Below are 25,227 nucleotides of genomic sequence, written 5' to 3' on the forward strand. Positions count from 1 at the left end.
GAGGGGGGAACCTCTTCGCACAGAGGGTGGTGAGAGTGTGAAATGAGCTGCTAGTGCAAGTGGTGGATGCCGGTTTGATTTCAACACTTAAGAGAAATTTTGATAAGTATATGAATGGGAGGGGTATGGAAGTCTATGGTTTGGGTGAGGGTCAATGGAACTAGGCAGGTTAATGGTTCGGCATGGAGTAGATAAACCGAAGTGCTTCCTTTTTTGTGCTGTAGAGCTCTATGGCTCTAAAACATAATGGTGCAACCACATGTTCTGGCACTAACCCACATATTCTGCACCATCCTGACTTAGAATTCCATTGCCACTCTTTAATCATCATTGGATCTTAATCCTGGAACTCCCCACCCAATAGCACTGTCGGAGCACCGTCACTTAAGACCGTAAGATATAGGAGCAGAATTAGGTCACTTGGCCGATGGTGTCTGCTCTGCCATTCAATCATGGCTGATCCTTTTTTCCCCTCCTGAGCCCTATCCCCGGCCTTCTCCCCGTAGCCTTTGATGCCATGTCCCATCAAAACATATCAAGCTCTGTCTTAAATAGACCCAATGACCTGGCCTTTACAAGCTGCCTGTGGTAATAAATTCCATAAATTCACCTCCCTCTGGCTAAAGAAATTTCTCTGCCTCTCTGTCTTAAATGAATGCCCCTCTATCCTGAGGCTGTGCCCTCTTGTCCTAGACTTCCCCTACCATGGGAAGCAACCTTACCATATTTACTCTGTCCAGGCCTTTCAACATTTGAAAGGTTGTAATGAGATCCCCCACCCCCATCATCTTTGCGCTGTAGAGCTCAATGACTCTGACATTACAGTGCAACCACACATTCCTTACCATCCTGACTTAGAATTCCATTGACACTCCTTAATCATAATTGGATCACAGTCCTTGTACTCCCCACCCAACAGCACTGTCAGAGCACTGTCACATTGGATTTTAACCCTATAACTCCCCACCATTTGATCTTAACTGTCACCTGAATTACCATAGCAGTTAGGGAAGGCAACTCACCACCAGTTTCCCAAAAGCAGTTGGGGAATGGGCAGTAAATACTGGCCTTGTCAGACACACAGGAATCCCATCAAATTAATTAAACAAAGATGTCTGTTTGTTTCCATTCTACCACTGCTTTTGTTCCTTGCATCTCTTCCTTCTCTGCAATATAAATCTGATTATTAAATTTTCATCTTGATGAAAATCCATCAGCTCTGTTTCCAACTCCATTGATTCATACTACCAATTTCAATGCTTCATTCAAGGATCCTGAAATACAGCTCATTTGGGCCAGATGTTTCCTCATTTCCAGTAATGCAAAACTTTGCAACCTGTTAAAATAATTATATATATTTATTCAATTTAGTCAATTTTTGCTGCTGTCTGTAACGAGTTTGTACGGCCTCCTCGTTACTGCGTGGGTTTCTACCAAGTTTTCCAGTTCCGCACATATTCCAAGTACAGACAAGTTAGTGGGTGTGATTGGGTGGTGCAGGCTCATTGGCCCATAAGGGCCTGTATCTAAATAAAACTAACAATAATAATTTTATTACAATCTTTTGCAGGTCTTTGTGAAATGCCATTTTGATTACAATCCAGCCAATGACAGTTTAATCCCATGCAAAGATGCAGGGTTGAAGTTTTCTAGAGGGGACATCCTTCAAGTTGTGAATCGAGAAGATCTCAACTGGTGGCAGGTTGGCTCAACTTTCACTTTAATGGAGTTGAGAAATATTCTAAAGCATACATTTTTCTGTAAGTCTTAAACTATCCAGTAAATATGCAGTCTTTTTGACTTATCCAAACCCCCAAAAAAGAATAATACATTTTAATAGAAGTTTGGGCTATTACAACTGTGTAAAGACACAGCATATTACCTTTGCATCTTCCAACAACTTCCTCTGTTAAATAGTGACTGGGAAATGTAGATTTTCAAAAGGACATGAATGTTAGACAATAAGACATAGAAGCAGAATTAGGCCACACATCCCATTGAGTCTGCCCCACCATACCATCGTGGCTGATTTATTATCCTTCTCAACCCCATTCTTCTGCCTTCTCTTTGTAACCTTTGATGCCCTGGCTAACCAAGAACCTATCAACTTCTGCTTTAATTATACTTAGTGATGTGGCCTCCAATGAATTGCCTCCTTGGCAGTAAATTCCACAAATTTACTACCCTCGGTCTAAAGACATTCCTCCTCACCTCTGTTCTGAATGTATGTCCTTTAAGGAGCGGTGTCTCAGAAAGGCAGCATCCATTATTAAGGACCTCCAGCACCCAGGGCATGCCCTTTTCTCACTGTTACCATCAGGTAGAAGATACAGAAGACTGAAGGCACACACTCAGTGATTCAGGAACAGCTTCTTCCCTTCTGCCATCAAATTCCTAAATGGACATTGAACCCTTGGACACTACCTCACTTTTTTTAATATACAGTATTTCTGTTTTTGCACATTTTAAAAAATCTGTTCAATATACATAATAGATTTACTTGTTTTGTTATTATGTTTTATTTTATTTATTATTTTTTCTCTCTCTCTGCTATATTCTGTATTGCATTGAACTGCTGCTGCTAAGTTAACAAATTTCACGTCACATGCCGGTGATAATAAACCTGATTCTGACTCTGATTGTATTCTCTTGTCCTAGACTCATCCACTATAGAAAACATCTTCTCCACATCCATTCTCTCTAGGCCTTGTCTGTAGTTTTGATAGGTTTCAATGTGATTCCCTCACATTGCTCTAAATTCCAACGTCTACCGGCCCAGAGCCATCACTCCTCATAAGTTAACCCTTTCATATCTCTGGCCCGACCATGGGCTTCTCGTCCTCCGACCCGTCCATTGGCACCTTCAACACCCCAGCCAGTTGCTCTGAGCAACGACCAGATCACTCATGCGGTAGATCTGCTATGCCGTAGTTCTTGGAGTCCAGCATAGTCTTATGATCATCAAAAAAAAATTTTAGAAAGAAAAGTGCACTTTTGAATGGCCCTTGAGAGGCCACTGCATTCAAACATGTCACCATCTTCCTGGAACACCAGATCATCAAGTGCTGTGTGGCCAATCCTCAGCATCACATCCTATATAAGAATATTCTAGTCTTCTCAAAATGAATGCTAACATTACATTTGCCACCATTCCTACTGATTCAGCCTACAAGTTAAACTTTAGGGAAACATGCACAAGGACTCCCAAATCCCTTTGCAACTCAGATTTTTGAATTTTCTCTGTTTAGAAAATAGTCTACTCTTTGTTCCTTCTATCAAAGTGCATATCCATACACTTCCCTGCATCTTATTCCATCTGCTACTACTTTGCCCATTCTTGTAATCTGTCCAAGTCCTTCTGCAACACTAATATCCCTCTACCTATCCTTATACTGTCTGTAAGCCTGGCTACAAATCCATCAGTTCTATCATCCAAATCATTGACATCTAATATGAAAAGAATCAGTCCCAATACTGACCTTGCAGAACACCACTTGTCACTGGCAGCCAACCAGAATAGGCCTCCTTAATCCTGTCTCCTTTTCCTCCTGCCAGCCAGCCAATCTTCTATCCATGCTAATATCTTTCCAGTAATACCATGGGCTCTTATTTTGTTAAGGAGCCTCATTTGTGCCACCTTGTCAAAGCTTTCTGAAAATCCAAGTAAACAAAATCCACTTACTCTCCTTTGCCTATCTTGCCTATTATTTCCTCAAAAAGTTCCAACTGATTTGTCAGGCAAGATTTTCCTTTAAGGGAACCACGCTGGCTTCAGCCTACTTTATCATGTGCCTCCAAGTACCCCAAAACCTCTTCCTTAATAATGGGCTCCAGGATCTTCCAAACCATTGAAGTCATGCTAACTGGTTTATAATTTCCTTTCATCTGCCAAAGTTGCACATTGCCTTTTTTCGTTGTGTAACTGCAGTGGCCAACTTGGAAGGCACTTTGAATGTTGATGTTTATTGTTGGAGGATTTGAGTCCAAGAGTCAAAATGCCTTACAACAATTATTGCCTCTTGGTGAGAATGTGCCTGGATGGATGACGGTGTGAATTTTTACTTATTGTAACTAAAATAGAATATACATGTTCTGGGACAGGGGTTCCCAACCTTTTTTTATGTCATGGACCAATGCCATTAAACGGGGGCATCTGTGGATCCCAGATTGGGAACGCCTGCTGTAAAGGGAGTGCAGCAGAAGGTCACCAGCAGGTTCCTGAAATGAGTCAGCATGGATATGAGGTGAGATTAAGTAGGTTAGGCCTGGGTTCTATAGGGTTTAGAAGAAGGAGATGTGGCCTTATCGAAGCATACAAAATTCCAAGAGGTTCAACAGGATAGATACTAGGAAAATATTTCCCATCTGGAGTCTAGCACAAGGGATCACAACCACCTTGGACTTTGCTGTTGGTGAAGTTAGAACCTAGAGAGTTTATTATAGCTTCTGTGACTGTTTAATGAATTGCCAAGTGGAAGAAGTACAGACCAAAGTTAGCCAGACATAAATTGACATTTCAGATAGATTTTGCTGTTTTTGGTGGATCTGACTTTTGGCTCGAATGCTAAACTAGAAAATGATAGAATTTGTAGCACAAAACACAGTCACTTTGTGCTGATCCAGGCCTTTTAGCTGGGATGGTCAACTGGAATTCTATTCTCTCTGTGCATTGATAAGCCTCTTTAAACCTATATCGAATTCCCAGTTAGGAAATGTATTATCTGACCTTTCAGTAAAGTTTTCCAGGATTCATTAATTTCTGAAAGACCAATTCTAACTCTTCAAGTGCAAAAAAAATGTAGATGACAGAAATATGAAGGTTATGGAAATATTCAGCAAGTTGGGCAACATCCATGTGGGAAAAGAGATTGATATTTGACAGAATAGTGTTTCTTCTCAATGCCTTTCATAAACTTGAAACTTACAAATATTGCTAGTGGTAGAAAGCACCAAGTATGAGGTACCTTAATTAGATTAGATTAGATTCAACTTTATTGTCATTGTGCTGAGTACAGATACAAAGCCAATGAAATGCAGTTAGCATCTGACCAGAAATGCAAAGAATAGTGTTATTTACAAAATAACTGTGAATAAAAAAGTAAGTACTACAGCACACAAATATAAAAGTACTGAGACAGTACAATATGGGTACAATACTGCTTAGCGCTGTGATGTAAGGTTCAGCAGGGTCACCACCTCAGGGAAGAAGCTCTTCCTGTGCCTGCTGGTATGGGAGCGGAGGCTCCTGTAGCACCTACCAGATGGGAGGAGAGTAAAAAGTCCATGGTTAGGGTGAGATGCGTCCTTGATAATGCTTTCCACCCTGCCCAGGCAGTGTTTATGGTGGATGTAGGCCTTGTGACCAATTGGTCTACCGACCCGTACATCTTGTGACCAATTAGTCTACTAACCCGTACACCTTCTGACCAATTAATCTACGGTCCCGTACACCTTGTGACCAATTAATCTACCGACCCGTACACCTTGTGACCAGTTGGTCTACCGACCCGTATGCCTTGTGACCAATTAATCTACTAACCCACACACCTTGTGACCAATTAATCTACCAACCCATACGCCTTTTGACCAATTAATCTACTAACCCGTACACCTTGTGACCAAGTAATCTATTAACCCACACACTTTGTGACCAGTCTACTAACATGCAGGGAACGTACAAACCCACTCGGTCATGCGGGGAGCGTACAAACTCCTTACTGAAAGCGTCGGCAATTGAACCTGGGGAGCGGTACTAATAGCATTACACTACCCTGCCCCTGCCACCACAAGTATGTAAAATTGCAAATGTTACTCTGCTATTTAAGAAGGGTGGGAGGCAGCAGAAAGGAAACTATAGACCCGTTAGCCTGACATCAGTGGTTGGGAAGTTGTTGGAATCGATTGTTAGGGATAAGATTACGGAATTCCTGGAGGCATATGACAAGATAGGGCAAAGCCAGCATGGTTTCCTGAAAGGAAAATCCTGCCTGGCTAACCTGCAATTTTTTTGAGGAAATTACAAGCAGGGTAGACAAAGGAGATGCAGTAGACGTGGTGTACTTGGATTTTCAGAAGGCCTTTGACAAAGTGCCGCACATGAGGCTGCTTAGCAAGATATGAGCCCATGGAATTACAGGGGAGTTACTAGCATACGTGGAGCATTGGCTGGTCGGCAGAAAACAGAGAGTGGGAATAAAGGGCTCCTATTCTGCCTGGCTGCCGGTTACCAGTGGAGTTCCACAGGGGTCCGTGTTGGGACCGCTGCTTTTTATGATGTATGTCAATGGTTTGGACTATGGGATTAATGAATTTGTGGCTAAATTTGCTGATGATACAATGATAGATGGAGGAGCGGGTAGTGTTGAGGAAACAGAGACTTAGATAATTTAGGGGAATGGGCAAAGAAGTGGCAAATGAAATACAATGTTGGAAAGTGTATGGTCATGCACTTTGGTGGAAGAAATAAAAGGGCAGACTATTATTTAGATGGCGACAGAATTCAAAATGCAGAGATGCAAAGGGACTTGGGAGTCCTTGTGCAAGATACCCTAAAGGTTAACCTGCAGGTCGAGTCAGTGGGAAGAAGGTGAATGCAATGTTGGCGTTCCTTTCTAGAGGTATAGAATATAAAAGCAGGGATGTGATGTTGAGGCTCTATAAGGCATTCATGAGACCACACTTGGAATATTGTGTGCAATTTTGGGCTCCTTATTTTAGAAAGGATATACTGACATTGGAGAGGGTTCAGAGAAGATTCACGAGAATGATTCCAGGAATGAAAGGGTTACCATATGAGGAACGTCTGGCAGCTCTTGGGCTGTATTCCCTGAAGTTCAGGAGAATGAAGGGGGATCTCATAGAAACATTCTGAATATTAAAAGACCTGAACAGATTAGATATGGCAAAGTTATTTCCCATGGTAGGGGAGTCCAGGACAAGAGGGTACGACTTCAGGATTGAAGGACGTCCATTTAGAACAGAGATGTGGAGAAATTACTTCAGTCAGAGGGTGGTAAATCTGTGAAATTTGTTGCCATGAATGGCTGTGGAGATCAAGTCATTGGGTGCATTTAAGGCAGAGATAGATAGGTTCTTGATTAGCCAGGGCATCAAAGGGTATGGGGAAAAGGCAGAGGAGTGGGGATGACTGGAAGAGTTGGATCAGCCAATTGCAGAGCAGACTCGGTGGGCCGAATGGCCTGCTTCTGCTCCTATACCTTATGGTCTTATGTAAATGGGTGTGTGATAACGGATGCAGAGCCGGTGGTCTATGAAAGGCATGCTTCTGTGGTGTATGACTTTGACTTTGTAAATACCATGACTCCAATGAACTAATTGGACTAGTTGTGTTTCATTTCAGGCTTTTCACATGAAGGGAGGAGGAAGTGCAGGTCTAATTCCCAGCCAGATGTTGGAAGAAAAAAGGAAAGCCTTTGTTAAACGGGACTGGGATCTCTCAGGTTCCTCTGGTGAGCTTTTTAGTGTTGCTCTTTAGAGATTGACATAAGGTGCTGTTACGTACCCCGTAACTGGGTTGCCAAACCAGCAGAAATGGATCACTCAGTTGGAGTCTGGATTACTAGAACTAAGAAAGTTTTATTAAAGAAACAAGCAACACAGTAAACGAAAGGATAATAAATGCAACAGTTCAGCAATGATAAACACACGTGCACAGAATTAAGATAACAGGATCAATCAAGCTCTATCGTTGTCTAGGGGTAAATGACCAATTTCAAAGTGACACAAAGTCCAGTTCAATTTAGTTCAGTTCACAGTAATCGTTGCCGTGGCGATGGACAATGTGGGGGAAGGAGAGAGAGAACAAGAACGAATGATCATTCAAAACGGCTTCCACTCACAGACCTGCGATATTGCTCACAAGCAGCTTTCGGGCGAGTCCTTTGTGATGTCACCTGAGGTCACCGACTGTGACCCCTCCTCCAGATGCGGTCGATCCTCTGCAGTCAACCCGGCACCCAAGCAAGGGCGGACACACACCGGGCTCCCGCTGATCATACCTTTCCACCCTGTGCGTCTAAGGCTTGGTTCCGCAACCAGCCTTCCAAAACGACTCCCGCCACTTGTGGGGGGGGCACTGCTTCCAGGGTCTCGTTACCTCATGGTGTCATGTGTGTGTTGCCTCAGCGAACCTGTCCCTTTTTATCCCCCTGCTGGGGTATCGCCTGTCCATCACTTCAAACAGTTCAGGGTTCAAAGGGGGAGCCGATCTTGACAATACCCAGACTGATGGCTCCTTCATTAACATCTCCAAATGCTGCTTCATTGTGATCCTTATCTCTCCCTCCCCTGAGGACAGGTGGCAGACCAACTGCTGATGCCACTGGTGCTAGCCCAGGCCAGCAAACATCTTAATTTATGTGTATTCTCGTCACAGTGTTTATAAATGCTTGTGAATATAATGGAAAAATAATTAATTGTCTCAAATTCTGTTTCAATCTTTCTTCAGGGCCATTTTGTGGAATAATAACTGGTAAAAAGAAGAAAAAGATGATGTACCTCACAACAAAAAATGCAGGTAAATAAATGGCGGGCAAGTAGATTGAGGATTGTCTGACTAGTAGGAAACAAAAGTAGGGATAGGAAGTTAATTTTCAGTTTGGCAACATGCGACCATGGAGATGCCATAAGGATCAGTGCTGGGACCACAGCTGTTCAGGGGATGTATGGTAATTTGAAGAAAGAGAATGTACTGTAGCCATATTTGCAGCTGACATGACAATAGATAGAAAAGCGAGCTGTGAACAGGATATAACCTGCTCACAGAGGGTTATCAGTGGGGTCAGTGAACAGGTGAAAATTTGGCCAATGCAACTATGTGTGAACAAAGAAGATTATTAAGTTGCAAAATAACAGAGAGCGACAATGCAAAGGGAGTTGCAATACCTATACGTGAAGGTCGAAGTTGGCAGACAGATAAAACATCTCAAGGCCCTTGTGTGTTGATGAGCAGAGGGATCTTAAGGTCCAAGTCCACAGTTTCCTGAAAGTGGTTACATGTGTTCATACGGTGGAAAAGAAGGCATATGGCATGCTTGCCTTTGTTGTTTGAGGAATTGTGTTCCCAGAGTCAGGAAGTTTTCTTGTAGCTTTGTAAAACTAGTTATGCCACATTTGGTGCATTGCATTTTGTTCTTGTCTGCCCATTATAGGAAAGATGTGGAGGCTTAGGAAAAGGTGCAGAAGAGGTTTTCCAGGGTTAGAGGGCATGTGCTATAGGGAGAGATTGGACAACTTTCAGTTGAATTCTTTGGAGTGATGGAGACTGAAGGGAAATCTGATGGAGGTTTATAAGAAAATGAGTGACATGGACAGAATAGACAGCTGATAGATGTTTTCCAGAGCAGCTAAATAGCATAGTGGTAAGTGCAATCACTTTACTGCACCAGCTGTAAGATTGGGGTTCAATTCTCAGCGTTGTCTGTAACGAATTTATATGTTCTCCCTGTGACTGCATGGGTTTCCTCCCTTATTCCGAAGACATGCGCAATATGGTGAGTAAGTTTTGGGCATGCATGCAACACTTTTAGGCGCTCAGCACGATCCTCACTGATTTGGTTTGATGCAAACGATGCATTTCACTGTATGTTTTGATGTACATGTGACAAATAAAGCTGATCTTTAATCTTCAGGGTTGAAATGTCTAATGCTAAGGGGCATGTCATTTAAAGTGAGAGTAAGTTCAAAGGGGCAAATTTTTCTTTTACAAAGAGCTGTGAGGCCTAGAGTGCACCACCTGTGGCGGTGATGAAGGCAGATATAATGGAGGTGTTCAAACTGGATCGAAATCCTGCATCCAGTGGCATTGTGGAATCACCTTTAGAAGATCTGCAGATGTTGAAGAAGCTACTTAGCACCATCATCTCAGGCATTTAAGCAAGGGAAATGAATGCTGGCTTTGTGCATTCATTGTTATTATTTAATTATATTAAATTGTTATTGTTAAATATTATTATTTAATTATAATATTGCCTCCTCTGTATCTATTAGAGTGGTACTGGGACACCTCAACACTGAAGCCTGTTGTGATGATGCTCCCATAATACCATTGTTTTGTAGCAGTTAATTACATCCTGTCATTTGGAAAATGGGGCTTTACAGTTGTATTAAAGTTATAACTGAGCTGAAATGGGTAAGAATGACATCGTATCATCCCCTATAAAAATTGATCAGGTTGGCTGACCATGTTTTAATGTACTGAAACCAACTGTTGAGATCCTCACTTTTATTTCAGACTTATTAGGCCAAAGGGCCTGTTTCAGTGTTGTGGGATGCCAATACTATGATTATTTTAGTTTACTGAAACAGCCGTGGTGGCACTTGAAATTGTCCTACAAGTTTGTTATTCCAGGCCTTTGGCAGTTTAATTAGTAATATAACTATGATACTAACATCAGAATCTAAATCAGCTTCACTGGCATAAACCTGATTCTGATGGGGGTCTGTATAGTTGACTGAGAGTGGGAAGGGGGCAGGGAGAGGGGAATCATGGTTGAGAAAAGGGGAAGGCGGAAGGGAGGGAATGGGAAGCACGAGAGAGACATTCTGTAATGATGAATAAATCATTGTCTAGAATCATATAACCTTGCCTAGTGTCTCAGGGCCAGGTGTGGCAGTAATCACACCACTCCCCGTCCTAGTACTCCTTCTCTGCCACCTGTGCCACACCTCTCCTATGGGCTGTGTAGATGTATGTTTACGTATTTAAATAGCATGCGAAAAGAGAGGAAGATAGGTAGTATACATGAGTTCATTGTCTACTCAAAAATTTGATTACGGTGGGGTAGTTGGGGAGCTGTTCCTGAAATGTTGCATGTGTGCCTTCAGGCTTCTGGTCACCTCCTTGGTGGTAGCAATGAAAAGAGGCCATGCCCTGGGTGATGAGGGTCCTTAGTGATGGATGCTGCCTTTTTGAAGGTGTTTTAGTACAGCTCCAAAGAAAAAGCACTTTGGCATTGATGTAATGCTGACTGCATCATGCTACCTCATGGTTAAATATTGGGATGCAGGAACACATCACTCAGCATGAGAAAGGGTGCTTACTGCAGTGTCCTGCCCTACTACAACAATAAATCCAGAACAGACAAATCTGAGAAATCAAAACTTTGAACAGGTTTCAGACTTGATGCTCGGTATGCCAGAATGCAACAGAATACAAATCAGTAAAGCAAGGAGAACGTTCGACTGTTCTGAGTGTGGAATCCATCGATCTAAAGGCATGGTGGGCGGGATCCTCACTAGCAAAGAGTAAGAAAGTGGCACTAGCTAGCATATGTGACTTATTGGCATCACTGTCAGTCAGGTAGGACTGTGGAACATCCTCCTCAAATTCAGCTAATCACGGATGTTTGTCACCACTTACATTTCAGTTTTATTGATCTATAATGGAAACATAGAGTGAAATGCATTGTTTGTATTAACAACCAGCACAACCTGAGGATGTGCTGAGGGCAGCCGACCAGTGTTGCCACATATTCCGGCATCAATGTAGCATGCCCACAGTGCTCTGAAGAATAACACAAGCAACAACAACCACCAAGCAAAACAACAGTAAGATAAAACCCTTTCCCTCTGTCCCGCACATCCAACCACAGACAGGCCTCCATCTGCAGGACGGGCCATTTACAAACCTACGACTTCTAGCCCTTGGCCCCGGACTCCCAGACTTGCAAAGTCACACCTCCTGTTCCAAATGCCTCGTGAGTCCTGGATTATGTACTGCAGGCATCCTGAGGCACTTGAAAGATACTTCCAGTACTGTCTCCACACAATCCTCGAAATTCACTGAGACTAATATGTGGACCATTGTCTGTGTCCTCAGCAGGAACCATCTACAGCACTGTGGCTCCATTTAAGTCATGTTGACTTTAGGCAGGCCATACTGGACAATGCCCAGTGCCAGGGCATTGTTGCTTTGTTCTGAATTCTGTCAGAGGAAGCTTTAAGAGTACGATTGAAACTACCTTGCAGAAATGCACCTTCTGCACTAACTTCTGGGAACCTCCAGCCCATAACCCCTTGAAGTGGAGAAGAGCATTTGGTATAGAATTAAGAACCTTCAGTTCTTGCATTGGGTTCCCATCTTTTCATCAAGATCAGAAGGAACACCTCAGCAAGCCAACTACCCACCTGTTTTCCCTGTCAGGCATCTCCTGCCCTGTCTGTGGAAGGAAGACTGCACTACCTACAATAGGTTTATCAATTATCTCAGACTTCACCATAGGGGAAGTAAGTCACCTATTACTAAGGCGATATCCACCAGCAAAGATCCCACTTTCTGATTCTTGCTCCCTTCTCATTGTTGCCATTGGGCAGGATGTACAGGGGCCTGAAGACCATCACTTCAAGGTTCAACAACAGACAAAATGTTGCAGGAACTAGCAGCTCAGGGACAGTCATCATTTCCTGTCGAGATCCTTCATCACCTTCCTTGATGAAGGGTCTCGGCCAAAGTGTCAACTGAGGTTTTGTGGGTTCGGATTCTATGTACTTACTGTACATCTGCCTGGATGTTGATATGCGTTCTCCTCAACACCTAGGGAGATTGAACTCAGCTGCAAAACGGAATACAATGCAAGCCAAATTGTTTTTAATTTGGGTAATATATGTGCTATTGGTCTTATTTCAAAGCTATTGGAGTACATTGGAACTGTCATCTGTTGTAGTTGTGTTATTATAGGAAGGATGTGGAAACTTTAGGGAGATGCAGAGAAGATTTACCAGGATGCTGCCTGGTTAGAGAGCGTGTCTTAGGAGAATAGTTTGGACAAGCTAGGGCTTTTCTCTTTGGAGCGAATGAAGATGAAAGGTGACTTGATAGAGGGTTACAAAGTGATAAGAGACATAGGTCAAGTGGACAGCCAGAAACTTTTTTCCTAGGGCAGAAATGGCTAATGAAAAGGAGGCATAATTTTAAGGTAATTGGAGGAAAGTATAGGGGAGATGTCAGAGGTAGGTTTTATTACACAGCTAGTGGTGTGTGCATGGATCACTTGCCAGAGGTGGTGATAGATGCAGATACCTTAGGGGTATTTAAGAGACTCTTAGATAGACACGTGAATGATAGGAAAATGGAGGGCTGTGTAGAAAGGAAGGGTTAGACTGATGTAGGTTAAAAAGTCGCTCATCATTGCGAGTTGAAGAGTCTGTACTGGGCAAGGAGAAATGGCAAGCATGTTGTATACAGCTGAGCCTTAGAGATGGCATTGAAATGATCAAACCTTTTTGTGAAAAGAATCATTGATTAAAGAATTAACATCAACTGAAATGATCGATGAATTCTCTTTCTACTCCTTGGACAGTGTCATGGAACCTTTGACAATGTGATGGGGAAGGTGAGAGTGCAAGATAAAAGAAGCTATTAATAATGTCTGAGAAAAAGTGTGGTACCGAGGGAGTCAAATTATTAACTGAAATTGAATTCAGGTGTTCAGTCTGAAAAGCTGCATGGTGTCCAGAGTGAAGATAAGGGATTGTTTCTAAAGGTCGTGTGTTGTTCTGAATTATATCGGTGTGATTTCAATTCACTGTGTGCCTTCCATGTTGTTAGAAAAATACACTCTGAAGAGCATTTGATTTTGTTTTTTTATTTGTTTATGCTGGTTAACAAGAATTTGATCGGCATGAAATTATGATCTACGAGGAAGTAGCGAGGATGCCACCATTTCAGAGAAAGACTCTAGTGTTGATAGGAGCGCAAGGTGTGGGACGACGAAGTTTAAAAAATCGGCTCATCGTAATGAATCCCATGCGGTTTGGAACAACTGTCCCATGTAAGTTTTGCTTTGCAACTGCAGATTTTGAATGTTTGTTTGGGAACAAGAATTCCTTTTTCTTGTTCTTACTTGGTGTCTGCTGCTGATCTCTGCAGCTAGAAACATAGATAACCTACAGCACAATACAGGCCCTTCGGCCCACAATGCTGTGCCAAACATGTACTTACTTAGAAATTACCTAAAGTTACCCATAGCCCTCTATTTTTCTAAGCTCCATGTACCTATCCAGGAGTCTCTTTAAAGACCCTATTGTATCCGCCTCCACCACCATTGCCAGCAGCTCATTCCACGCATTCACCACCCTCTATGTAAAAAAAAACTTGCCCCTGACATCTCCTCTGTACCTACTTCCAAGCACCTTAAAACTGTGCCCTGTCATGTTAGCCATTTCAGCCCTGGGAAAAAGCTTCTAACTATTCACACGATCAATGCCTCTCATCATCTCGTACTCCTCTATCAGGTCACCTCTCATCCTCTGTTGCTCCAAGGAGAAAAGGCTGAGTTCACTCAACCTATTCTCATAAGGCATGCTTCCCCAATCCAGGCAACATCCTTGTGAATCTCCTCTGCAACTTTTCTATAATTTCCACATCCTTCCTCTAGTGAGGTGACCAAAACTGAGCACAGTACTCCAAGTGGGGTCTGACCAAGGTCCTATATAGCTGTAACATTACCTCTCGGCTCTTAAACTCAATCCTACGGTTGTTGCAGGGCAATGCACTGTGTGCCTTCTCAACCACAGAGTCACCTGCGCAGCTGCTTTGAGTGTCCTATGGACTCGGACCCCAAGATCCCTCTAATCCTCCACACTGCCAAGAGTCTTACCATTAATACTATATTCTGCCGTCATATCTGACCTACCAAAATGAACCACCTCACACTTACCTGGGTTGAACTCCATCAACCATTTCTCAATTCAGTTTTGCATCCAATCGATATCCCGCTGTAACCTCGGCCAGGCCTCCACACTATCCACAATACCCCCAACCTTCGTGTCATCAGCAAATTTGCTAACCCATCCCACCACTTCGTCATCCAGGTCATTTATAAAAATCATGAAGAGTAGGGGTCCAAGAACAGTTCCCTGAGGCACTCCACCGATCACCAACCTCCATGCAGAATATGACCTGTCTACAACTACTCTGTGGGCTAGTCAATTCTGGATCCACAAAGCAATGTCCCCTTGGATCCCATGCCTCCTTACTTTCTCAATAAGCCTGGCATGGGGTACCTTATCAAATGCCTTGCTGAAATCCATATACACTACATCTACAGCTCTACCTTCATCAATGTGTTTAGTCACGTCCTCAAAAAATTCAATCAGGCTCGTAAGGCATGACCTGCCTTTGACAAAGCCATGCTGACTATCCCTAATCATATTATGCTTCTCCAAATGTTAGAGATGTTTTAGAAAAAACCTTGGAGTTCGGAAAGGTGTGTTATCTTGATGAATCAATATTTCCATGTTTTAATGTTTATTTAGCAATTGATCTGTCTGAAGACTTGGAAGTAACTGAAGTTACAGGAATTGGTTTCACAGAGGTGTAATGACTAGGAATATAATATTTTGAAATTAATTTTCTAGGCTTTAACATGTTTTCTCCCCTCTGCTGATAGTTAAACATTCACAGATTAGACAAAACCAGTACATAAATGGTCAAAACTGATTTTTTTTCTTTTGGACTTTTTTCCCCCATGATGATCAAAGTTCAAAGTAAATTTATTATCAAAGTACTTAAATGTCACCACATACAACCCTGAGATCCCTTTTCGTAAGGGCACACACAATAAATACAAGAAACAAAATAGAATCCATGAAAGATCACACCCAACTGGACAGACAACAACCAACATGCAAATAAAAAACCCAACAAATTGTGCAAATATGAAGAGAAAGAGGGAAAAACAATAATAATAATACATAAATAAGCAATAAATATGGAGAACCTGAGATGAGGTAAGTCCAGTTCAATGGGAACAGTTCAGTGTTGGGGTGAATGAATCAGAGTGAAGTTATGCCCTCTGGCTCAAGAGCCTAATGGTTGAGGGATAATAACTGTTTCTAGTGTGAGTCCTAAGGTTCTTGTACCTTCTTGCTGGTAGCAACGAGAAGAGAGCATGGCCTGGATGGTGGAGGTCCTTGATGATGGATGCTGCTTTCTTGCAACAGCACTCTGTGTAAATGTGCTCAGTGGTGGGGAGGACTTTACCCGTGATGGACTGGGCTGAATCAACTTCTTTTTTAGGCTTTTCCATGCAAGGGCATTGGTGTTTGCATACCAGATCATGCTGCAACCAGTCAATATACTCTCACCACACATCTATAGAAGTTTGTCAAATTTTCAGATGATATGCCAAATCTTTGCTAATTTCTAAGGAAGTAGAGGTGCTGCCATACTTTCTTCGTAATGGCACTTATGTATTGAACCCAGGACAGATCCTCTGAAATGATAACACCTCATGTTTTCTCCTCCTAAGGTCAATAATCATCTCCTTGGTCTTGCTGATATTGTGAGAGGTTATTGTCTGGCACTGCTCAGCCAGATTTTCAATCTCCCTCTTATAAGGCGATTTGTCACCACCTTTGATTCAGCCAGCAATGGTAATGCTGCGTCAAACTCAACTATGGCTTTGGAGCTGTTCTTAGCCTCACAGTCATAAGTGTAAAATGAGTAGAGCAGGGGGCTGAACACATAGTCTTGTGGTGCACCTTTGCTGGTGGAGATTGTGAGGGAGTCATTGTTGCCAATCCAAACTGACTGGGGTCTGCCATGAGGAAATGGAGGATCCAGTTGCACCAGGAGGTTTTGAGGCCTAGAACCTGAAGTTTATTGATTAGTTTTGAGGGGGTGATAGCATTGAATGCTGAACTAAGGTCAATGAAGAGCATCCTAATGTATACGCTGTCACAAAAATCACCCTTGTAATAATGATTAGTGAGGCACAGAGAATCTGTTTTTACAGACAAGTAACTTTGATTGTTTTAACTAAAAAGCATGTGGGTTCACAAGCTATCTGCCTGTGTGCACTCTACTAGGATCATTGACCCTCCATGAACAGTCAGTGAAGAGAAGGGTTATTACCCTGGAGAGGAGTCTACGCTGGCCAAGTGTTCCTCATGGTCCCGATCTTCACCTGTCCGTGGGGTCCTCCTTCTCCGCAATGGTTGGTCTCTGGTTACTGGAGAGTTATCGTCCCTGCGTATGTGGAGCTCTTGACTCTTATAGTGTTCCTCAATAATTGAACTGGCGGATCTCCATCCCATTGGCTCAAGGTCACCTGACCTAACTGGGCCACCTTCTTACTGGTCATTGAACAGGGCTACAATCAGCATTGTTTCATGGTTCTGCCCACCCCAGCGTTGTGTATTTGAGTCTTTCAACTGTGACTGGTCCAAACCAGTTAAATGAGGCAACCCAGACAGAGTCTAACAAGATTACAGATTGCTTCTGTGGTAGGTCTGGCATTGTACATAATAAGTAAGTACTCATCCAAGAATGGTCTCCGATTTAGCAGGTCATTACCTGAAGTTCCTTGTGTCCACAATCAACTTCAAAGAAAACAGGTTTGTCTTCTTCCACCGTCCTTGATTAGACTGAAGTTTCTTCTGGCCAACAGTGCCTTCACTGTTTCAATGTTCCAGGATTGAGTGAAGAGCCAATGAAATAGCATCTGCTGTTGAACTGTTGTGATGTAGGCAAATTATAGTGGATCCAAGTTGCTTTTCAAGTTGGAGTTGATATGTTTCATCAACAACCTCTCGAAGTCACTTCATCATAGTGGATGTAAGTGCTATTGGATGATAGTCATTGAGGCAACTTAGCATAATCTTCTTGAGCACCGATGTAATCGAAGGCTGCTTGAAGCAGGTGGATACCACAGACTGTCGAACTGAGAGGTTAAAGATATTGGTGAACACTCCAGCCAGTTAACCAGAACAGCAATGTCTGGATAATTTTATTTTATTTTAGGGAACACTGCAGTATCTACAGTTTGTTAACGAATTGTAATTTCACCCCAAAAACAGCCTCGAGAGGAAAAATCAGACAAAATAGGTAGAACCAAGGAAGGAGCTGGTACTTTTATCAAGGGGGTACATTTCATAGAAACATAGAAACATAGAAAATAGGTGCAGGAGTAGGCCATTCGGCCCTTTGAGCCTGCACCGCCATTTATTATGATCATGGCTGATCATCCAACTCAGAACCCCGCCCCAGCCTTCCCTCCATACCCCCTGACCCCCGTAGCCACAAGGGCCATATCTAACTCCCTCTTAAATATAGCTAATGAACTGGCCTCAACTGTTTCCTGTGGCAGAGAATTCCACAGATTCACCACTCTCTGTGTGAAGAAGTTTTTCCTAATCTCGGTCCTAAAAGGCTTCCCCTCTATCCTCAAACTGTGGCCCCTCGTTCTGGACTTCCCCAACATCGGGAACAACCTTCCTGCATCTAGCCTGTCCAATCCCTTTAGGATCTTATACGTTTCAATCAGATCCCCCTTCAATCTTCTAAATTCCAACGAGTACAAGCCTTAAGGAGGAGAGGGAACCACGATGAAGGGAGGACATTGCAGAGTGGAAATCTTGAAGGACCTTGTCTGGGAGAATGATTCCCTTAAACTAGGGACATACCAAAAAAAAATTGCCCATTAAATTTGGAAGGGAGAGAATTTTCTCCTCACTCAGGATTGCAAATCCCTAGAAATCTCTACCCCAGACAGCTGTGGATGGTAGTTGAGGTAGGGGATTAGATTATTTTGAGAAAGAGTCAGGAAAGTGGATGCAAGACCAGGAATAGGTGAACGTGATCTTACTGCGTGGTAAACAGAACTCGAGAGGCTGGATATAACCTACTATTGCTCTTATTTCTTGTTAGTGGAGCGTCGGCATTGGAGTTTCATCAAGCACAGACCTCCAGATATTCAACAGTTTTGATCACAGAGGATGCTGTTCTTCATTGGACAGCATTAATGCAGTAGCAGAGGCAGAAATGTGACTGATTCAGATTTATTTACATCGACACATACAATGAACAGTGTCCTTAAGGACGTGCTGGAGACAGCTTGCAACGGTTGCCACAGATTCTGCCCCACCATGCTCGGCAGAAAAACACAGAACACAACAAAACGGAACATACCAAGTGACAAAGTCACAACAGCAAAACAAACCTAATTTTTTCTTAGTATGCACACAGTCCTCTAACTCTTGGACAGACTTCCAGCCTTCAACTACTCCAGCGAACTCAGAGTTTCGCAGACTTGGGGCACTGGCCATCGGTCTTGACTTCTGCAGCGGATTTGCAGAGTTTCACAGACTTGGGGCTCCAGCGATCGAGTTTGACTTTTGTTCTTCAAAGGTTCAGTTTATTAATAAAGTATGTATGCAGAATACAACTCTGAGATTCGTCTTCTCTAGATAGCCAGAAAAACCATGGAAGTTGTTGAAAGAAATCAACCCCCCCCCAAAAAAGAAACAAGAACTTGCAAACCCCAAACCCCCCAACCCCTCCCTTGCAAAAAAACTAGCATATCGCCCACAAGGGAAAAAGAACAGTGAGAATAATGTCAAACGCCGAGACCCCTCTCTCACACACAAAAAAATCTAACAAATCCCCCACCTAGAAAAAACAGCAAAAAGAGCATCAGATATCAAATTCCCAACCCTCACTTGTGTAAAAACTACATACCTCCCACAAGAACGTCAAATCCCCAACCCGCCAATCAGCAACAAGAAAGAAAACACAGAAAACTGAAGGAGACCAATATAAACTACAACCACACAAATAATCACGTAAATCAACCTTTGATTTTCAATCTGGAAGTTGTTCCAATTATGTATTATGGAACATAGAATACTACAGCGCAGTACAAGCCCTTTGTCCTACAATGTTGTGCCAACCTTTTAACCTACTCCAAGAATTTAAATAGGCGCTTGATAACAGTGCAAGTTTGGAGCCAAGAGGCCTGTTCCCATATTATGTCACTGTGACTATCACCTCCGAAGAATGTTGCTTCTACCCATGCTAGCTTTGCAAAATCAAATAAAACTTTCTACTTGATGTGCTAAAATATTTGTTTTTCATATTTACTGCAGTTACTTCAAGGAAACCAAGAGATGATGAGCAGGATGGGCATGCTTACAGATTTGTATCAAGAGCAGAAATGGAGGTGGACATAAAAGCTAGCAGATACCTGGAACATGGGGAGTATGAAGGAAACCTTTATGGGACAAAGATCGACTCCATTCATGAGGTTGTTCACACAGGACGAATGTGCATTTTGGATATTAATCCACAGGTAAAATAATGTGAAAGCTCAATATGTCGGCAATTTAGCAATGAAACTAGCCAGACTAATTGCAGAATGACAGATGAGTGCTTGAGGGAAAGCAGGAATTTAAATCTGATAATATTGCCACAACTAAAAGATTTATAAAATCTGGATCACTTTTCCTCCCACCTCAAAAGTAATTGACAGAAATTGATTTTTACATTGGCCTTGTAATCATGAATAGATCCAAGAGAAGCTGCAATATCAGTGTTTCAATGGACCTTCCAACCAAGCTACTCCTAATCAATGTAACAATGAAATTTTCCTGTTAATTATTTGTGTTAATTAAATGGAAGAATCCAAAGCAGAATGTGTTTGATGATGGCAGTGGTGAAGATAGGAGATATTGATTAGGAACCCTATCATTCTGGGCATATTTAAGTAAACCAGCTCCTGTTTTTCTCCAGTTGATGAAATACGTTGAACAGATGACAAGGGGTAAGGGGAGTTATTAGGTCAGAGTGACCCTTTCTTAATCCACTGCTTCCCCTCTGCTCTTGATTACTTTCTCCATTTCTCCTTGATGACATCTCCTAGAAGAAGGTTTTATTGGCATCCCTACCTCCTTTTGTCTTCATGTGTGAAATCCCGGGACAGCAAACTTTTGAGCATGGAAGGATCACACCTGACTCTTTCCAGCCAGAGTTTACTAGTCAGAAATAGGAATAATTCTCGTGTTTGCTTCCTTCAATTACCCCACCATTCAGGAATATTACCCCTAAGATTAGCCTGAAGTTAGCTCATTTTGAGTAAGACCCCAGCTCAGTTCAGGTTCACTGATCTATTGCTATATTAAATGTCTTTCAATTTGTTCCTCGTGCTTGTTTATATACTGGGTATTAAATAGTCGTGCTTTGGGATGTACAGTTGAGTTTTATATTTGAGATTTTGTAGTTGCATAGTTTTATTGAATAAAGGAGTATTTCGAGTTCTGGCTTTGTCCTATCTCCTGGCTTCATGTCTCATCAGTAGTTCTTGGCAAGCAAACATAACAATACATTGCCATACACCTTTAATGTGTTTGATTTACTTGCAGGCACTGAAGATATTGAAGACAGCTGAATTTATGCCGTATATTGTGTTTGTTGCTGCTCCTGAATTAGAAACACTTCGTGCCATGCACAAAGCTGTCATTGATGCTGGCATCACAACTAAACTTCTAACAGTAAGGGCTCCTTAAAATTTCACACCTTTCAATTTTGACATCCATACTATTTTATTTCACTTTTTGGCTGATGTACAGAAAACTGTTGCTATTACCCCATTACATTTACGTTTATTGTGTCTGGTCAGCGCAACTTGTTCTGTAAAGTTGATTTTCGAATTGATATTTTAATCATATTATTAATCTTTGGTAACTGAGTCGTGGAGCATGTTTTCCCCCTGTAACTGTCTTTTCAGCCTGTGTCATGGAGCATGTTTCCCTCTGTAACTGTCTTTTCACTCTGTTTTTTCTCCATACCCATCTTATGCATTTTTCACGTTTCATATTGAAGTTAATCAATAACCTATTTTGAAGTTAATATACAAAAAATGAGCTATTTGGTTCAGCGGTTATTTATTTATTTGTTTGTTTATTTATTTATTTTTGCAGGACACAGACTTGAAAAAGACAGTAGATGAAAGTGCTCGAATTCAGCGAGCGTATAGCCACTACTTTGATTTGACCATTGTCAATGATAACTTGGACAAGGCTTTTCAGAAGCTACAGACTGCAATAGAAAAACTCTTTATCGAGCCACAATGGGTCCCGGTTAATTGGGTGTACTAATACATTGAGGATTAAATCTTTTCTTGGTTGCTTCAATAACAATTGAATAACATTATCACATCAGATGCAGAGGCAGGAAAGCTCTGTTTTATCTCATGCCTTTATATTCTTTCTAGATTTTGTTTATAGTACACTATTTTGGCATTTTATATAAATAACTGAAGGGAAAGTGTTCTTATAAATGTAATTTATTTTAATTTTTTTCTAACTTTTTACAGATGGTGTTTGTATCCATACATATCAAGTGAAGGAAAATAAGTTGCAATGAAATTCTTATTTGCCTTCAAGTATCTAGTTTACAGACATATATTCGAGTCTTAAGCTTTTCTGATGCAAAGTAAATTCTTTTTTTCAGATTTCAAACTTCTAATTGGCCATAAAGTTATTGGTTAACTAAATCTCTCTTGAATGTTTCACCTGAAGGTTTGCATCAAGTGATGTATAATTTCTGCAATACTTGCAGATGATGAAATCCTTTAGAAGGTGTTAGCAGTTAATACATAGCTACAGTCTATTCCAAAAGTGTAGCGAGTCGTCCTCCCATTTGATATTTGTAAAGAACAACTTAAGCTGATCTCTGGCCTCGAATTGTCACCATTTTATCTCGTCACCAATTCTGCCTGTGTCATTTGAGTTCAAGTTGAATATAGGCAATCCCTGTGTATTTACTATTCTGAAAAAGCAGATTGCAAGTTGATATCATTATCAAGTAGTTCAAAAGTTCAAAGTTAATTTACTATGAAAATACGTACATGTCACCATATGCTACCCTGAGATTTATTTCCTTGCAGGCATTCACAGTAGAGCAAAGATGATGATGACTGTTCTTGATTCTGTTTTCTAAGGATAAACGTTTATCAGTTACTTTATCCCAATTTTGAAAATGTCTTGCATTTGTATAGAGCTTTCAGTGCAATGGTGAATGCCAAGGTGCTGCATGACAACCTCCAGCACTACCTGGCAGATATGCTAAAGAGTGAGGTAGACAACTTTAGTGTTAGAGCTATTATGGCTGGTCAGTAAACTGCAATTCTGGATGGCTTCCACTATGCCTTTAAATATCTCCCTCTTCTATCACTTGGAACTGTGCTAATTAGTTAACCAGCATAATTATTGTTTGTCTTCTTGAAGGAATTAGAAGACAGTTTGTGAGATTGAAACCCAAGTCAAGTCTTCTGTTTTGTCAATTATGATCCAGGATGCATTGTGGGATGTAATTGGCTAAGAGTGCTCTTGCACTACTTAAAAAAAAACTAAAGCCAGGGCTTGTCACCATTTCTTGTGGTCATTGTCATTTCCTCAGTCACAGAATTGGTATTTCTACAGACATTACCTTTTCATCCCAGCCAAAGGACCAATACAGCTGATCTTTCACGTATGTCATTCCTTTCTGGTAACTGTTAACTGTTGAATTACAAACCCTCCTTTTGTGTCATGCTGACTAGTGTGATTCAGAAGTACTTTAGTCATGCAATAGGCTGAAACAATTCCTTTTCACCTGAAAGTAGCCGTCAGCTATTTTTAACTAAAAATGAGCAAAACAAACATAACCTTAAAATATGTTTTTTAAATTAAGTAGAAATTGTCCAAATCAGAATGCATGAATGGCCCACATCTATCTTAACAGTGGTGGCAATTTTAAAAATTCTTATAGCTGTTAGTTGTCAATTTAAGGTCATTTTGGATTCTGAACTGTGCTACACTTGAATGGAATAGACTGTGGAATGGACTCTGTTCTCAATCACTATTTACACAACTCCTTAACAGCTTATTAACCCACTGTAGTGAAGGCAAGACAGTAGGCAAGGACTTCCATCCTAGTGATCGATTGGTTATTCAGCCAATTGATAGGGTTACACATCATGTTCTCAGTATGAGGAGCTGAACTAGTTTCTTTTGCCAGATCAGATTGTTATCCTGATTTTTTAAATGCAACTGTAGATTTGTTATAAAATGAAACCTTTTGTACATAATGTGTTGCTTCCAGTGTTATGTAACTTATTGCCCATGACTAATCTTTAGATATTTGATTAGAAACAGGTGAGGGGATATTGAACCCTTTCATCCTTCCAGCAAAGTTTACACAGAGAAATATTTTAGTATTTCAGAAATTCTAGTATTTGTATTTTTATGATTTTGTTTTTTAGTTGTGATGTTAAGCATACCTTGTATGCTGAGATAAGGAGCCTAACTTTAGCTAGATATTTTAAATACTTTATGAATGAATTGTGCTGGTGATTATGTTATTCTGTGTTGCTTTTTTGTTGAGCTACATTTTGAACGATGTAGTTTTTTATATTTTATTGGACGTTTTCTGTTCTGGTTTGCTGCTTATGTTTTTGTTTCACCTTTTCTTTGTCCCTCCAGGTTAATCTGTGAAGATCCGGATTTCCAGTTCAGTTGTTTTTTTTTAATATTCATTCAACACATTCCGTGCCCCATAACACTAAAAATAAAAGCTCATTTATCTGAGCTATGAGCCAGCTACATATCAGAAGTCCTCTTTATTCTGCAGCTTTATAATGGTCAATTTGTGGAATGCTTAACTAAATATTGCTAAAGCTTGGCAATCCTGTCCTGCAAGGAAATTTGCAGGAGATAATAGAGACATGAAGATTAACATCTAGATGGAAGTGGCTTTTATCCATTTATATAAGCATTGGATCAGAAAAAAATCTTCTGAAAGTGAATGCTGGTAAGGAAGATTTCCAATAAAAGAAGTCTCTAGTACAATAAAAGAAATTCTACTTTGTGGATGTTGATGATGAGGTTTGAAAGTTCTGTTTTGGAAGGGAAGGGGACCAGCTGAAGGATGTTTGAATAATCATTTTGTGGGAAACAGAGGAACTAAGGAAATACAAAGTTTCAGTATTTAGGAGGTAATAAACCTCATTGAGTTCATGAGGTTTATTCCTGATGGGACACATTCTTTAATTAAGGAAGCAGCTATTATTATTGTTAAGGAGAATAAATTTATGGTAAGGATTTGAAATCCTGGTGTATTGAGACTGATGTCGACTGTTTATTCCTTTCCAGTGATGCTGTCTCACCTGCTGACTTCCTCCAGCATTTTGTTTGAGATATAGATAAAATATAGGAGCAGAATTAGCCATTTGGCTCCTTGAGTCTACTCCGCCATTTCGTCATGGCTGATCCGATTTTCCTCTCAGCCCCAATTTCCTGCCTTCCCCCCGTATCTCCTCAAGTCTTGACCAATCAAGAATCTATAAAACTCAGCCTTAAATATATATAAAGACTTGGCTTCCACGGCTGCCTGTGGCAAAGAATTCCACAGATTCACCACTCTCTGGCTCACCTCATCTTCCTCACCTC

The 25,227-nt window shown here is 41.3% G+C and overlaps 1 protein-coding gene across 7 annotated transcripts in view; it reads left to right on the forward strand.

Moving 5' to 3' along the window:
- The window catches only part of LOC134357782 (protein PALS2-like), a 207,159-nt gene extending 182,392 nt beyond the window's left edge, over positions 1-24,767 (forward strand). For 6 of the 7 annotated variants that reach the window (XM_063069426.1, XM_063069429.1, XM_063069425.1 and 3 more), the window contains 7 exons: positions 1,571-1,702; positions 7,361-7,469; positions 8,468-8,536; positions 13,629-13,790; positions 19,888-20,090; positions 21,160-21,288; positions 21,718-24,767. In XM_063069426.1, the coding sequence (XP_062925496.1) occupies positions 1,571-1,702; positions 7,361-7,469; positions 8,468-8,536; positions 13,629-13,790; positions 19,888-20,090; positions 21,160-21,288; positions 21,718-21,894 (981 nt within the window). In that variant the 3' untranslated portion in view covers positions 21,895-24,767. The remainder of the gene's footprint in view (positions 1-1,570; positions 1,703-7,360; positions 7,470-8,467; positions 8,537-13,628; positions 13,791-19,887; positions 20,091-21,159; positions 21,289-21,717) is intronic. The other variant, XM_063069430.1, reaches the window with a different exon arrangement.
- Positions 24,768-25,227: the final 460 nt, after the last annotated feature.

The sequence above is a fragment of the Mobula hypostoma genome, chromosome 17 (assembly GCF_963921235.1).
Source record: "Mobula hypostoma chromosome 17, sMobHyp1.1, whole genome shotgun sequence".
Classification (NCBI taxonomy): domain Eukaryota; kingdom Metazoa; phylum Chordata; class Chondrichthyes; order Myliobatiformes; family Myliobatidae; genus Mobula; species Mobula hypostoma.